This window comes from Gambusia affinis, linkage group LG05, assembly GCF_019740435.1.
Source record: "Gambusia affinis linkage group LG05, SWU_Gaff_1.0, whole genome shotgun sequence".
Taxonomy (NCBI): Eukaryota; Metazoa; Chordata; class Actinopteri; order Cyprinodontiformes; family Poeciliidae; genus Gambusia; species Gambusia affinis.
Genome location: NC_057872.1, coordinates 16,252,640 through 16,269,111, shown reverse-complemented (window position 1 = coordinate 16,269,111; position 16,472 = coordinate 16,252,640). Strand labels below are relative to the sequence as shown.

Here is a 16,472-nt window from a genome sequence, read left to right as displayed (position 1 = left end):
GTCTCACACTGCAGATCCCATGAGACGACTAACAGGGAGAATACCTCACCTGGATGAATCAGGGTGGCCGGCTCTGAGCCGAAACCCACCTTCAACTTCAACACCTGCTCCACCAAAGAAAAGTAACTTAGCAGCTGTAACCAAAACGGCTCCACTGACCCGACTCCCAAGGACAAAGCGACCGGCCCAAGCCTCAAAACATTCTGACTCTGTGGGAATCCCACTGAAAAACAGATTTTCTGCACTTCAGCCTGAGCCTCTGAGTGAAACCTCACCTTTAAACATCAACAATGAGGCAAGACCAACACATCCACCCCCACAAAGCGCCAAAGGACAAAGCTCCAAAGGACAAAGCGACCACCAGGAAAAGGAAAGGGATGCCAAAAGTGCTTGTTGTTGGAGATGAGGCAGTACATGGAATCAGCCACGTTTGCAATGCCAAGAAAACCAGAGTGATTTCTTTTCCTGGTGACACTGTGTCTGATTTAACTCGCAAAGTTCTCTCTCTACCCACTGATCAGCCAAATATTGAGACTTTAGTTGTGCATGTTGGAGCCAACGTTCTGGCAAAGCAAAAATCTGAGATACTGAAAAAGGACTGTAATATTCTTCTGAACACTATGGGAAAATTAAAAATGAAGTTATTTCTCAGTGGTCCACTTCCATCACCTCAATGGGGAGACGAAAAACACTCCAGGCTGGAGATGATAAACAAATGGCTGATTAAAACCTGCTCTGCCAGCTCAGTGACCTTCATTGATAACCTCTGGATCTATTGGCAGCGCTTTCACCTTTTTCGGAAGAGGCGGACTCAATCTCAATAAACATGGGATAAAGCACTGAAAACCTTTTTCATTTTATTAATAAGGACAACAATGTGATCATCGCTTCAAAAGGACAGGCTCAAGAATGTCTGACTAGGATGGAACCCTCTGCGTATCAGGAGCAAACTATTCCAAAACAAGCTGATATAACATCGACTGGAGACAGAGCGACTGGTTCCCCTCCTCTTCCCCCCTCACTCAAGCTTTGTTGAAACATGGTGGTGGCAGCATCATGCTGCCAGCTTTTTTACTGCAGGAACTAAAAAGCAGCCTTGCAAACAAAGAGACACAGTGGGTCAGGATAAGGGGATGCCTTCCTAATACATAATACATCTTATTAGGAACGTGTATGGATGAATAAAGAGAAATTCAGTTAGAAAACCTGGGAGAGGCTGAAAATTATTTATGACTGGAGTTGTTGCTTTGAGACCATAGTATTAATGGAAGAGTTGCTCACGTATTAAAATGGCCCAGTCAAAATCCAAACCAAAATCTGAGATAAATGCTCTCCATTTAATCTGACTAAGTTTGAGTTACTCTACAAAGAAGAAAAATGTAATCGCAAAGATGGTACCCCAAATAGACTTGTAGCTGTTCCTACTGAAAAAGAGACCTGAGAAAACAAAAACCTGCTTGAATTATTTTATTATAACAGGGATATTTAAAAGTTCCTATCAGAGTTGGGGGGAAAAAAGATCCTTCATCCATTTTTTTGCTTACTTTGCCATGATCTAAAGAAACAGTTGAGCTCCCTCATTTCCAGACTCACTCCACGTAGCCATAACATTAACCATTAAAGTTTAATAGATGTTCCAAATTAGCTTTAACACAGTCTCTGTACATGCTTTATTTATATAAGTGACAGCCGCAGTGTACCAGTGTTAAAAATGCATGAAACATTTAGAAACTCCTTCCCCTGGATCAGCATTCCCTTTGTGACAACAGCCCTCTAGACACCAGAATGACAAGGAAATAAGAGGAGCAGGAATGCCTCTGTGTATCAGCCGGTTTCCCTGTGACAATATGTTTAACAGGATTCCAGCTTCTCAGAGTTAATTAAGTTGTTCTCAACTACTCAGAAGCCAGTGTGTTGAATTTGGATGTCGCAGAGTGTTGTGAGGGCTGACAGAACGATGACAGGTTCTTCCCTTTGGGCCAGTGTAGATGGATAGATTAGCTACAGGCGCTCAACCTCAAAGATGTCTGCATGAAACTGCTGTGACAGTATGAGAATGGAATAACCATGTAAGTCCCTGTGTATTGCATCTTACTTTAATATATCAGAGGAAAACCAAGAGCAACGCCAGCAGACTTAAATTGGACCCAAAAAGGAAATTTATTTCCATTTCCACCATTTTACTCATCTGTTTAAAGTAGATTGGGGAGCCGAGTTCTTATGTAGAATTATTCCAAACACAGTTATTGAGCAATCCTAAGAATTTATCAGATAAACATGGAATCGACTTCTGATGTTTCAGTGTACTTTTTCAAGATTTTCACAAGATTTGGACACTTATTCTTCCATTTCTGAGACTAAGTCAATGAGCTACCTGGCCCAGGTGAGAAATCCAGATAATCTTCTCTCCAGGTCATTTCAGGAGATCCCAAGACATTCATAGCCTGGAAAGATATAGTCCCTCCAGCAAGTTCTGGATCTGCTCCACGGTCTCCTTTCAGGGACACCTACATAAAAAACCTGCAAACAGAAACTACTAAGCTGACTCCCTTTTGATAGAACAACAAATGTAAAGTTCAGTCTAATCACCATTTGTATGAAGCTAATTTCAGCTAAGATTTCTTTCTTTTTGTCATGATCCATGTCTCAAAGCTCTTACTTTAAACAGTAAACTAAGAGCTTTGCAGCAATCTTGTTAATGTAGATGAGGCCCATATTCACCAATCCATCTCTTGCTCCATCCCACCATCACTAAAGAACAAGATACCAAGATAATTAAACTCCACCTTATGAGGCAAAGACATCCCCCAATTGTAAGGAACCCATGGTTTTCTGGTTGAGAACCATGGCCTCGGACTTAGAGGAAGTCATTATCATGAATGTCTTTAGTGTAGGCTCATGATCTTTGCTTCAATATGCTGACAGAACCAACTTACTTGGAAAAAACAAAGATGAAAGCCTGGGATTCTCAAACCAGACACAGTCCTCAATGCAACTACACCTTCAGACCAAGTCTAATTACACCACAAACAACAAGCAGAGCCCAACACTTTTTTTTTGGAACAGTCACTGACAATGTGCCAAGAATGTGGATGCAGCTCTCACTCAGTGTATACAAGGACCAGAAAGCTCTAAAAAACATCCATGGCAAAGTGAACAACACAAAATGTCTCAAGGGACATCAGAATTGATCTGAAGGTCGTTGCAGACCCTCAAAACACATATGGACTGAGCAACCAGAACTCTTTTGACCCTTTAGCAACTTTGCAAGTGTATAAATCAGGTCTACCATCTCTTAACGGGAATTAAACCCACATTCCCCGTCCTGAATCGGTCTCAGCGTCTTCTCCAAAAACCTGGAGCAGAGGTGTCCAGAGCCAAGGTATCCTGCTTGTTTTAGTTCTTTTTCTGGTCCAACACATGAATATTGTAACGATTTACTGTCAGGCCCTTGCTAGACCTGATTACACTCTAATGAGATAATTCAACCATTTTAATGAACTGTGTCGGCATCTAGAACCTGCAGGATATAGATCCTTGAGGAGTAAAACTGGACCCCCATGCAGGCAGATAGCATGACATGGTTCACAAATACATAATGCTGGGTCAGTGCAACATAACCAGCCAACTAATATTATGTGATAAAGCGTATATAAATAAAACATAGTTTTAGCTTTTATTTTAGGCTGTTTGCTTAGTAAGAAGGTTTCAACCTCAGTTTGATTATTGTGTCTTTAAAATCATCTTTCTGATGTGTAACAGAAAACTGATTAATCTTGCAAGGACATAATTTTTATTTGTATGTTCCTTTGAATAATCTGCTGATACATGCTCTCTTTTACCAAGGACACATGTAAGAAATGACACTCCCTACACTTCTACTTAATTAGAAGTTTTGTAAATCAAATTATATATTTTTTTTGAAAAATAATGAAGCAGAAAAATCCCAAATACCAGTGGTATGGTTAAATAATTTATAATTAACGGAATTTTTCAGATTGTGAATAAGATGTAAAGTTTGAAATAAATTATTGAGTGAGTCCAGAGATTTAAATAAGCAACTTAAACATTTTTGATACTCACTACAAAGAGGAAAAATGTAGTATCTGCAGAGCTCTGGCCAGTTTCTTAACTTTTATAAAGATTTTTTTTTTGTCTGACACTAACACTCCACACTTAGACAAAAACAGAAAAAAACAGTATCAGTTTCTGGTTGGCTCGCTGACTTTGTAAAACACCTTGGTTTCTAACTGATTTTTTGCAAGTAGACAGTTAAATCTAGCAGGAACTTAAAGTATTATGTATTTTCCAGGAACATAGTGCTACTGATCTTGATCATTATAATTTATAATAAAAAACATTTATTAGTTTTGTACAAACAGTTTGCTCTGTTCATTGACTCAAGAGGGTTCGTCTGGCAGCCAACAGATGAGCTCAGCGGTACATCCTGCACAGGATGTCAGTCCTGTACAGACACGCAGTACTGAATGCTCACACCAACTGGGCAATCACAAGGGGCCATTAAACCCAAGATGAATGTAATGTGTCTGGATTTTGTGAGGAAACACTTCACCTCATACTACACCTTGATCCATCGAAAGACTTCTCTTTCAGTATAGTGAATAAACATGAATAAATAATATAGCTAACATTTACACATGAGGATCTTTGCTTGGCTTTTGCAATTCTAAGAGTAATAAGATAACCATTAACACCCTATAAGATGCATTAGAAATATATCATCGGCAAATTTAATGCAAAAAATTTGCAGGGATCACAGATTGGAATATATTTACATTCAAAAACTCAGTTTGATTCAGATTACCAATCTAGCCCATTTTGTGTAGCTTTAAAATGATAAATAACTGTTAGCAACATTCAGACTATAGAGATATCTTAGTTCCTGCTTCACATTAATCATTTGTGTTTTTGGACTTATATTCAGTATTAATTTCTAATTTCTATGGGTTTTGAGTGGAAAAAAGATTTTCAGTACAGAAAGAAAAAATAAGAAAACATTCTTAATAAAAGCTCCTTGCTGACTGTAAGGTATGCTGACATATGTGAAACTTTTTTATATGTGTTCAGCAAAAAAATTAAATTAATTAATTGCTATTTATTTACCTGCATTCAGAAGTTGTTTTCTTTGGATTCTTTACTCCCTGCAAACACATGGTGGCAGCATCATTACGTGGACAACATTTTGTTTTCTTCTGAGCATTTGTCATTCTCAATTTTAATTTTGTCTGCACCTAAACTGAGCTTAAAATTGTACCTCTGTAAAAACGGGAAATTTACACTAAAATGTTCTACATATCCTCCACCTACATGCCACTAGTAAAATCACATTAGACATAATTTTGCCACTTCGCATTTGTCCATTTGTATCTTTGCTGTTGCTTTCCCTCTCCCCTAGAAAAAGAGTAGGTAAATAAAGCTGGGAAACATTTTCCTCTTTATTTGAGAATAAGTAAGATGCCCCCTTTTACCCGGAAGTTTATCTGTTCCACATCCGGGTTAAGGACTGTTTACTATCAAGATGATAGTGAGCTAATGCTAAGTTTGGACAGAGAAGAGTTGGTTCGCAGTGGCATTATTTGATCAAATTATTACACTTTTAATTAAAATGGCATCCCAAATCCCAATAACTGTGAGGGCGCAACCTCCGACCGCAAATGCTGCGGCTGTCCGGGGGAAGAAGCGTCCAGGCAGTCCGGCGGTTTCAGGCGTTCAGCAGGCCGCAGTGAACTGCAGCATCAGCGGCAGCAAAAAGAAGAAACCCCCGCTGACAGTCACACCAGCCACACAGACGCAGGTAAAACCAGTGACTTACATTCGGAGATGGAGATTATCCCGTTGCTTATGCATTCATATGAGCAAACTTTAACCTCATCCAGTCATGTTAAATGTTTAGCTCTTCTCCTGAGTTTTTACTTTCAGTCACAGTGTCAGTTTGCGGGTATACGATACATGAGTAAGTCTTCAGCTGTCTTGAGAAGACTTACCCATACTTTATTTTCTCGCAAAATGACAGTATTTTTCAGGAAATATTTCCCTTTGTCACAGTCTAGCTCTGTTTGAAGATGTATTTTTTATATAGCTGATTTCAGATGGATCCATCTTTTCTGTGTGTCCTCTTTCTTTTCAGTAATCATTAAACCATTGTATCAATATTTTCCAACACAAAATTGTAGTTCTAAGATTGTCCTATTTATGCATGATGGCGAGTGAATAAGTTTTAGCTGGTTGATTTCTGCTTTTGGTTGATGTATTATAGATAAAAAATGATGGATGTGTTTAGTTTTGATGCATTGAGTGAGCAGAAAAAAAGTATTTTCATCATTTAAACTGTTCAATCAAAGCCGGCCCGAGAAAGCAGAATTAAATCTATTGTGGGCAGAATAAGAAAAAAAAAAGTTCATAAGTTATCATTGGTCTTGTAAAAGAAGTATGCCGTTATTCTTTTTGCAGGGATTTATTTATGAGGATATTTGTCTCATAATTTGGGGGTTTTACTGTAACTAGATGTTCAGTGATGCAGAGATAAACAGTAATTTTATGCAAAATTTAATACATTATTACTTAATATTTTGCTGTTTTTAAAACAATGAGATAAAATTGGTTTTGGCTACAAAATCTCTTGTTATAAAGTAGACTAAAGTCCTAATAAGAGATCGAAACAGCATCTAACGTTGATATGTAATAGACCATTCAACATGTTTGGCACCTGTATGAATATTGCATGTCTTCAGATAACTGCAGTGGAAACTGTGGTGGAGATGAAGACAGTGGGATCAGTGGACAGCACTCTGACCACTACAGAGACTGTCGTAAAGGCTCCTCCTTTCAAAGACAACACATTTATGGTGAGTGCCGGCAGTCAACTGGATTACATTTACCTCCTCCTTTTACTTCTCGTTCAGTTTCTCTGCATTTCTTCTGTTTTCCACGTTCATTTCGGCAGCACTCAGGGATTGGGGGGGCAGCAGCCGGCAAAAAGAACAGGACTTGGAAAAATCTTAAACAGATTCTGGCGTTGGAGCGGACCTTACCTTGGAAGCTCAATGATCCCAACTGTGAGTTTAAGTAGTTAAAGCAGTCATACTAAGTAAAGCTGGCTGATACATTAATAAAGAACGATGTCTTGGCTCCAATCACTACTATATTTTCTAAATCTTCTATGGTTTCAGATTACAACATCGATGCTCCTCCCTCTTTAAAACCAGCAAAGAAATACTCAGACATCTCTGGCCTACCTGTAAGTAATCAATCAACCAAGGACAACTTAAATTTATTCAGTTCTTGTCGAAAGCAAAATCTGACCACAATCAAATGCATTTCCCCAGGCAAACTACACAGATCCACAGACAAAGTTGCGCTTCACATCATCTGAAGAATTCTCCTACATCCGTCTCCTTCCCACCGATGTGGTTACAGGCTACTTGACCCTTCGAAAGGCAACATGCATCGTGCCGTGAACGCCGAGCAAAGCTCAAAGTTTAATAACTTGTTGCAACCAGTGATGGACTTGCTTCAGTGGACGTAGCAGCAGAGGAACAAGGCATGAATGTGGGACCGCAGGAAGTTGCTGCGGAACTGCAGCAACTTCATGAAATGCAGTGATGAAGACAACAGTCAGAGTTATTACTAATAAAATAGAAGAAAGACTGTCAGCTACTCTAATGTGTTGTAGTCAATCTTTTGGGAGTTTCTGGAACTGTCTGAAGACATTCCAACAGTGAATATCGAGCAGAAAAATGTAAAGCTCAGCAAAGGTGTATACTTTTGCTTAAATGTGATATGGTGTTTTTCCAGTAAGTGCTTGCTAAACTTTGGAAAATTGGAATGGCTCCACTTGGTAGTGATCTTCTTAGAGTTCCTCCACAGTTTCATTTATGACTTAAGGATATCATACACTCTAACAAGGATCAGAGAGCCTTTGGTTAAACTAGAGATCCACAGCATGACAGATCCTCTGTCATACCTAACAGTGGGCATTAGGCCCTTTTCCTGTTGTTCATGTTTGGATTTCATGCTAGACTCTGGAACGTGTCACTCTTAGCCTTATCTCACAAAAGCACACGGTTCTAGTTGAAACCCTAGCCGAGGTTGACAATCTCCACGTTTACGTTTGTGATTGTAGGACATAAAAGACTTTTTGTTGAAATGCCTCTCAAAGAACCAACATGGCATCTAATGCATATTATGGAGACTTGGTTTTCTGCAGTTTCATTTCAGTGATTGCAGTGAGCTTTACCAACTCTTTTTACTTTCCTGACCATCCTCCAAACTTTGCATGTGAACAAGATACATGTAGATTCTCATCCAGCCTTGCTGCCAAAAGCTAAAATAAATAATTGGCATATTTTTACCTCAGGGAAACAGGAAGTCGTCATACATTTCTAATTAACAGTTCCTAAAAACGTTAATTACCTTAAAAGTTCTTGGTAACGGTTTTGTTGCTGAAGGTGATGCAGGCTATGTTTTGTAAAATATATTGAGCATGAATAAAGTCTGTGTATACAAACCTGTTGGAATTGCAGCTTTCCTCAGTTTTTGGTGATGTTTTAATGAGTTCTGTTATCAAAAACAATCTTTATATTACATAAGTCACTGTTGTGTTAAAATATATTACTGGTTCAACATGTTTATAAAAGAATACTTTATAGTCATTGCAGTTACCCACAGCAAAGTTATTTCCAGCTTCCTCAGAAAATTCAAATTATCACCAAGTTAATCTCCACAGGTTCACCTATTTGTAGAATTTGCCCTCTTAACTCGTACAGTGAGACTGTGTCATTAATCACATTAGGAGGGGGCCAGGATGAAAGAGAGCAGTGTTTCTCATGAGGGTGATCCCTTTTATGCAAATACAGAGATATAAATACACAAAGATAATTTTAGAATTTTTTTCCCCTTTTTTTCATGGCTGGCTAGTTAGCACAGAGTGCTGTTATAACAAGAAAGCATATTGCAAAATTTTGGAAACCCTGTGTATCCTAAACCTTATACAGTGGGTAAAATAAATACTTGTTCTCCCTCTGAATTTGTAAGTTTACCCTCTAAAAATGATCAGGCTCTAATTTCTGTGGTAGTTTCCAAAGTTTCTATTTAATTTGAGCATCATTCAGTGAAATAAGTCATTATTTCTGCACAAGCAAGCTAGAATTTTGCCTTTGTTTGAGTGCCAGTAATTGCACTCAATTGCTGGCTATGAGCTTGGTCTATAAGCTTGAAACCATTCAAATATAAACTGGTAATGTGTATGAAGCATGCCTGTCCACAGAATTTTTCCCTTCATTCTAAGTTTTAAATGATCCAAAACCAAATGGCAATCAAGTCAAGTCTGGGATAACATAGTTGATCAGCACCAACCTGAAATGGGTTACATAACCATCCATCCATTTCTGTTCGCCCGTGTCCCTAATGGGGTCAGGAGGGTTGCTGGTGCCTATCTCCAGCTACGTTCCAGGCGAGAGGTGGGGTTCACCCTGGACAGGTCGCCAGTCTGTCGCAGGGCAACACAGAGACACACAGGACACACAACCATTCACACACACACTCACACCTAGGGAGAATTTAGACAGTCATGTTTTTGGACTGTGGGAGGAAGCCGGAGAACCCGGAGAGAACCCACCATGCACAGGGAGAACATGCAAACTTCATGCAGAAAAACCCCGGGCCGGGAATCGAACCCAGAACCTTCTTGCTGCAAGGCAACAGCTCTACCAACTGCGCCACTGTGCAGCCCATGGATTACATAAAAGATATTTGATGAGTTGACAGCTGCCTCTCTGTCTGAGATCAGGAGGTTGCAGATCTACAAGGAAAACCCAAACATTCCTCTACCAAGCCAGACTGCCAAAGTAATTCTGAGAGCTAAAGTGATGTGAAGTCACTCATTTGACTCTGGGGTCTACTTTGCGGCTTTCTTTCTGTGGCGCATTCTGAAAAAGCTCCAGCAGGATTTACTGACGAGGCGTCATAAACTGGGATAGCTGACTTTTGAAAATGTGGAGGAGGAGAGCTCAGACTCTTTCACTTGATGTAAAGAGAAACAAGTCTCTGACTGAGAAGATTTGGCTCTCTTTCTGGACCTTTCATTCTCAGCTACAAACTCCTCCAGTCCACAATCCAATACTGAAGTGGTATGTTATCTAAGATAGCCTCACATCGTCCAGAACCTACCACATCTTGGGATTAATATCATCCACCTTTGGTGCCATGATGATGCTGTTGAAATTACTGGGAATTGAAAGAAACATTAGTGCCTGTTAATTACGCTCAGTTCAAAGCTTCATGCAAAACCCTTGTCCCGTTGATGAGGACGAGGGACCGGTACAGAGTTTATTAATGATCTAAAGGCATTTGGTTCCACACTCCTTAAAGGTGCCACTGATAAAATCATGATTGATCCATGTCCTACAATGTCAGTGCTTTCTAAACAACGTGTCTTCATGACATTTTGATGTTTTAGCAACATCAAAATGAATCACAGAAAAAAAATTGGGAGCAAGTGGTGTCAAATTAAATAATCTGATTGTGACTCAAGTGAATACCATCTTCGCATTCTACCACGGAGGAGAAAATGTTGCAGTTATAGCTGGTGTTTTTGCAAAACTGTACATAAAAACGTCATATTATTGAGGACCCACTAGACAGATCTTTAAAATCTTTGGTGATTTTAAAGATCACCCAAGATTTTGGGTGATTACTGAATCGGGATGGTGAGTGACTTATCATGAGTGACTATGATCAGTAATAGTACTGATTACTGAAGATGACTCTTGGATTGGTCTTCAAGAATGACTACCCATACTTCCAATAAAAGGTGTCAAAGGATTGGCCATAGCAGAACCATGTTGGAGTCATGAACTTTTTCAGACATCTTCCAGACCTCAGTTCAACAGAAAAACTGTGCAGTTATCTGAAGGTTTGAAACATAACCAAAATCCCTTCTGAAATGTTTGCAAACCTACTACCAAAAGGATCTTGTAGCAGTGCTTACCAGTAAAATTTTCCACGAAGTTAAAAATGCGTTTTTCTGATGAGATCAAATGCACATATCGCTCAATAGCATTCGAATCAATTTTCGTTTTCATGTAATGTGTTTTTTCTTGATTTTTGTTGCTGTTTCTCTCCATTAAATTTGAGCCAGAATGAAAATTAAAGACTGAAACCATTTCAGCAGGAGATTGAACGGGTCTTTTTTTTTTTTTTTTCTGTACTGTTTATAATGGCCACTATGAAATGCAATTTCTGATGAAAACAAATGAGAAGTCTCGCTCATGGCTGAGTGTTATTTCCTTCTGGTCTGAACTCGAGCAAAGCTGATGAGGGCAGTATAGTATATCAGTTAAAGTCAGAGCAGCGTTTTCATTCCTGCTGTGGCATCAAAACCTCAACATGGTGATTAATGAACAGTGTCAGAGCTTTCCACTACCCAAGCACACAAGCCAGCAGAGTGTGTCCCAGTGCAGGAGCAGGCAGGTGTTTGTGCTCATTGGGGCTTCCTTTCAGTGTTTGGGATGTCCTAAGTCTAGACAAAGAGATTTTATGTATGGAAGTAACATTATCTAAGAAGTCATATCTAAATATTAACAATTATTTCAACCCTTTTTCCTCAAACAGTCTGTTTTTGGTGACTTGTAAAAAAAAAAAGAAAAGACTGCTCAAAGACGTATTTGCAGTTACACATTTCCACCACCTGGGTGCGCCAAAGTTTTGCTCATTGCGCGCACCCAATACTGCTGAGTGTGTTTGTTATCTGCATAGCCAGGGAATTATTTATTTATTTATCGTTGGTATTTGTATTTATTCAGCCAGAGTACCTTCTAAACAAGTGCTTGTTGATAGATACCGGCGAGAGGTCACTAATGAAATCCACATTACAGAGACAGTCAGTCAGATTGTCTCTGTAAGGTGGAAGAGAGTTCCAGAGTCTTGGAGTGACTGAACATATGACTATGTCTCCTTTAGTGTTCAGTTTTGTATGGGGGACTATAAGGATGCAGTAGGCATATGATGTAAGCAGGTGTCTGTCCATGTAGACCTCTGAGTCAAATGCAGAATCATGAAATGCACGCAAAAATATAACTAGAGTCAATGTAGCTGCACTTGCAGTGGAGTCAGGAGAAAAATGGGAAGATTTAGTGAAGAGCCTGGCAGTAACGTTTTGGTCTAGGGAAGCTTTGGTTAGACAGAGTGTCTTACAAAAATCCAGACAAGAAGAAACAAAAGACTGAATTAAGATTTCCATCTCAGCACAAGAGACAATGGAGCTAAGCTTGGATTTGTTTCTCAAATTATAGAAACAGGGTCAAACCAGAAATTTAACATGTTTATCAAGTGTAAATCCTGAGTAAAAGGTTATCCCAAGGTTTCAAACAGTAAATTGGATCAAAAGGCTCAAGGATCTCAATTATCTTTTTTCATGGAGTAAACATACTATCTGTACTGTTCTCCAGTTTCAAATGATGGTTCAAAAAATGCTTTAATTTTCAGATATTGCAGTATTGTTTTATAACTTAAAATTTTCCTTACTTTATCACAGAACAGCAATATATACCGAACAGCTGTATTTTCTCTGAAGTTTAATTACACACCTGTGGACTCACATTCAGTAATCACATGATTAACAAAAGCAGTCTGATGTACTTAGTTTTATTTAGGGGTTATTAAAGTAAAAGCGTCAAATACAAATACACAGAATTTCTTTCAAAAGTTTGTTAATTTAGTCGTTTCCTTTCTCTCCACAGTTACAGACTAAATTGCTTTGGTCTTTCCAATTATAATAAAACACCTGGAAGTTTGTGGTTGTTGACAACATGTGGCAAAGTGAATTTTTAGCAAAGCATTACTCTACTGTCACAGTTTATTTAGTACAGACATGGGTTTACACAGACTACAAAGAATCCATGACAGACTTTCAAATCTGACTCATAAGCAGACAGAATAAACTGGCTGATGACAATCATTACTAATTTTAGGATGGATGTGGAAGAGGATGTAAGCAGTTGAGAGCTGCAGCTCAATCATATAATAACCATCATTATGACATTGATTGTGATGCACATTGAAGGCTCATCTTGGAGTGATGGAGGATTCAGCACCTGCTGCACTGCAAAAGAGCTGTCATGGAGCGCACACAATAGCTGACCTGAAATCAATGAAACAACCATCAGTTGTTTTTGTTTACAAGTGTTTGGTTCACTGAACTTCTGCAAGCTCATGCTGCACACTGCAGACACTGTTCCTTATTTACACACAGTCTGTCTTTGGGCTTTAGTCATTTTATTACTAGTTGCTAATCATATTAGACTTAGTATTGTGATCATAATAGTGCTTATGCACTGCTGTAAAGCTTTGAGTGACTGAACGTAATATGAAGGTCCTGAATCACTTTTTTCTATTGTCTTTTAAGAGGAATAAGGCATTTTTTAAATTCTCAAAGTAGCCTTGAGAAGATATTTCCACCTTCGCTGAAAGATGTTTTAAATTAAAAGCAATCAAGGACAAATAACAGGTAAAACCAGCATTTAGTGGGTTAATGAAATATTAAGCAGAATCTAAAGCATTGGAGTCTGATTGGAAGGACATAAACACACAGGGAATAACTGTCTCTGAACAATTAATAAATCATTGCAGGGAAAATAGAAATAAGTCAATGTCAGACAAGTGTAAGTTAAGACAGGTTGGACTCATGTCTCGCCTAGTCAAGGACACAGCGGTGTCCCTAGATAGTTCTCAAAGTGGTGGCCAGATGGGGGCTTCAAATAATTTAGAGTTGGCACAGCAATCTCTTCTTAACACCTTCTTACATCCCTTTTTCCTCAAAGAAAGAAAATGCTCATTTTTATAGATCTAGGTTATCTTCATCTAGAATTAAAATTGGGTTCAAATTTGAAAAATTAAACTGACAAATAAAGTTACAAATACAAAATTCAATCAGTTTGGGAGCAAATACTTTCCCTCAGCAGTGTGTTCCTCACCATTTTTCTCCCATGTTTCTTTTTACCTTCAGCGGCATCACAGCTTCCTCATGTGTGAGGGCGTCTTTAATCACTGCTCTTCTTCTTTGACTTCATGGCAAGCCTTTGCCCTTCACCGCCTTCATCGGTCTACTTCGTCACCTCTTTTGTGATTTGTCACCGCCCTAACAGGGACAAACCACATGAAAAGTGACTTTTTGCCCAGAAGTGATCATGCTGTGGTTGCTCACACAGTATCACAGTTTTATGGTTCATTTAACCAAGAAGAAACACTGATCGCTGTCTCAAGGAGGCCTACGGCAGCGATTTTCCTCCTCCCGCTCGAATGCAGCAGAGGTAAACGGCCCCAGTTCCCAGTTTTTATTGGGCTGTAGAGGTCAAACTACAAGGTGTCATCAGATAACTAATCAACTCATTCAGATATCATTACACTGGGCTAAATCCCTGTTAATCCCGCAGAAGATTGAATCAGTTTTCCCTTGCAGGTCAGCTTGTTTCTCTTTGTGTGTATGTATACTTGCATGAAGGCAAAAGGGACAAAGAGAAAGGTAATTCTTCATGTTGATAGGCAATGATTGTCCTTCAGTGAGCAATATTCGTCATCTCCTCTGTGTCCTTCCCTTCGTTTTCCTGACGGCTCCTCTCCCTCCTCTTCGGGCTCTTATTTAGTCTCCAACAGTTGGTGCTGCTCTTTTGTACTAATACCATATTTATCTTTCAAATGGTCTGTTTCACTACTGGTGCATCACCATATATTTTGTGTAAGACACATTTTCCTCCTGTTCAAACTGTAAATAGTCACTTGTATTCAATAAAGAAAACCTGACTGCACCTGCGGCCGTTGAGAATGTCATTAAGAATTTGGATGTAATCAATTTTTTAATAAACTGAAATATTAAAACACTAGGATTCTAATTTTAAAAACAATTTCTTGTAGATTTTAAAGGGAATCTACTGAAATTGTGAAAAAAAATACAGTAAATTTGACTTAATTCAATTCAGTTAAATTCTGTACAGTTTGGTTTGATTTAATCCACTTCAGTTTTTTGTAAATCAGTTACGACTTAATGAATTTCAGTTTAATTCTTGTCCATGTGATATAATTCAAATCATTTCACTTTGCTGTCATTCAGTTCAGTTCAGTTCAGTTCAATTTACAGTTAAATTCAAATCTATTTGATTCAGTATGATTCATTTTCAGTTCAGGTCAGTTCATTTCAGTTCAATTTAGTTCAGTTAAATTCGATTTAAACTTATAAGGTTACTTATGTGCAATTAGTTTTTTTTTTGTATCTGATTTAATTTTACTAGATGTGATTTAACTGAAACCCAATCTGTTCAATTCAGCTCAGTCCAGATTAGTTGACTTCAGTTCAAGTTGGTTCAATTCAGTTTCATTCAACACAAATAAATAATTTACAATTCAGTCAAGCAACAATTTGAATACTTCTAAACAACTAGAATCAATAAAACAAGAAGGTTGCATAAAATGTTAACATTCCTCTGAAACAAACGTGGGTCAAAGGAGTGGAAGACTGACTCCGAAGAAGAAAACTTCACCCAAACCAGGCTCCAATATTTTGTCACTTGCCTCAATTGCATTAGGACTGCCACCTATTGTGAAGTAAATGGAACAGCCTATAGAGATAGAAACCTACCTCTGTACCTGTCTGTCTGCTGGATTAGCTCCATCCATCAGAGAAACCTAGATTCTGGTGAATATGGTACAGTTGTATGGAAACAGAGGTAATAGCAGGGATGTGACCCTGCAACCTTCTCAACGACAGATGAAACCAATCTCACCTACCAGAGACAGACCATCTATTCATACCTACCATGGTGAGTGTATATGTGTGTGTGCGTGTTTGTGAGAGAGAGTGGGATGATAATACCCATCCATTCACACTCCTGCTGGTGATGCAACTCAATGCCTCACTGTGCCTAAAAGCTATTATATGTCAGGACTGAATTTGTGTGTTTTCAGCTGTTTGTGTGAGTGCGTGTGTAACTTCAAACCTGTGTCTCAGAGCAGATATTTTATCACCAGCTCAGCTCTGAAAGCCAATTTGATGTCTGATGGCTGTTGTTTGAATTTCAGTCGCCATCTCGAAAAATGATCTCGTGTGACTTTGAATGAACTTGTAAATACTCATGTTTCTCCAGGAAGTCTCTGATGCCTCTTCCGAGACCATTTTACATAGATCTTTTATGCTAAACTGAATCAGATAGTATAAATGGGAGAGTACGACTTTAAGTTCTATTTGTTCATAACAGAAATATAAATCCTGTAACTATAAATAAATAAAAAACAACTGCTTACTTGTTCTGAACCGTCTAAATTATAGTGGTAGAGAGAGGTTTATATCAATAATTCAGAGGCTTTATGAGAAAGACTACCTCCAATAACTGCTGTTTTACTGCGTGTCTCCAAGCCATTTTTATATATTGGATACACTGCAGAGAAAGAAAAGAGATAATTGG

General features: G+C 38.6%; 1 protein-coding gene across 1 annotated transcript; it reads left to right on the top strand.

The window, feature by feature from the left end:
* The first annotated feature begins 5,492 nt into the window (after positions 1-5,492).
* On the top strand, positions 5,493-8,527 carry ino80c (INO80 complex subunit C). Its single transcript, XM_044117186.1, has 5 exons — positions 5,493-5,815; positions 6,753-6,866; positions 6,965-7,076; positions 7,191-7,258; positions 7,347-8,527. Exons 1-5 carry the CDS (start codon positions 5,627-5,629, stop codon positions 7,476-7,478), a joined length of 615 nt encoding a protein of 204 aa, XP_043973121.1. The 5' UTR covers positions 5,493-5,626; the 3' UTR covers positions 7,479-8,527.
* The last annotated feature ends 7,945 nt before the right edge of the window (positions 8,528-16,472 follow it).

Coding starts and splice junctions, on each gene's coding strand:
- ino80c (XM_044117186.1), top strand. CDS start 5,627: ATGGCATCCCAAATCCCAATAACTGTGAGGGCGCAACCTCCGACCGCA. Junction 5,816..6,752: donor CACCAGCCACACAGACGCAG/GTAAAACCAGTG, acceptor GCATGTCTTCAG/ATAACTGCAGTGGAAACTGT. Junction 7,077..7,190: donor GAAGCTCAATGATCCCAACT/GTGAGTTTAAGT, acceptor CTATGGTTTCAG/ATTACAACATCGATGCTCCT.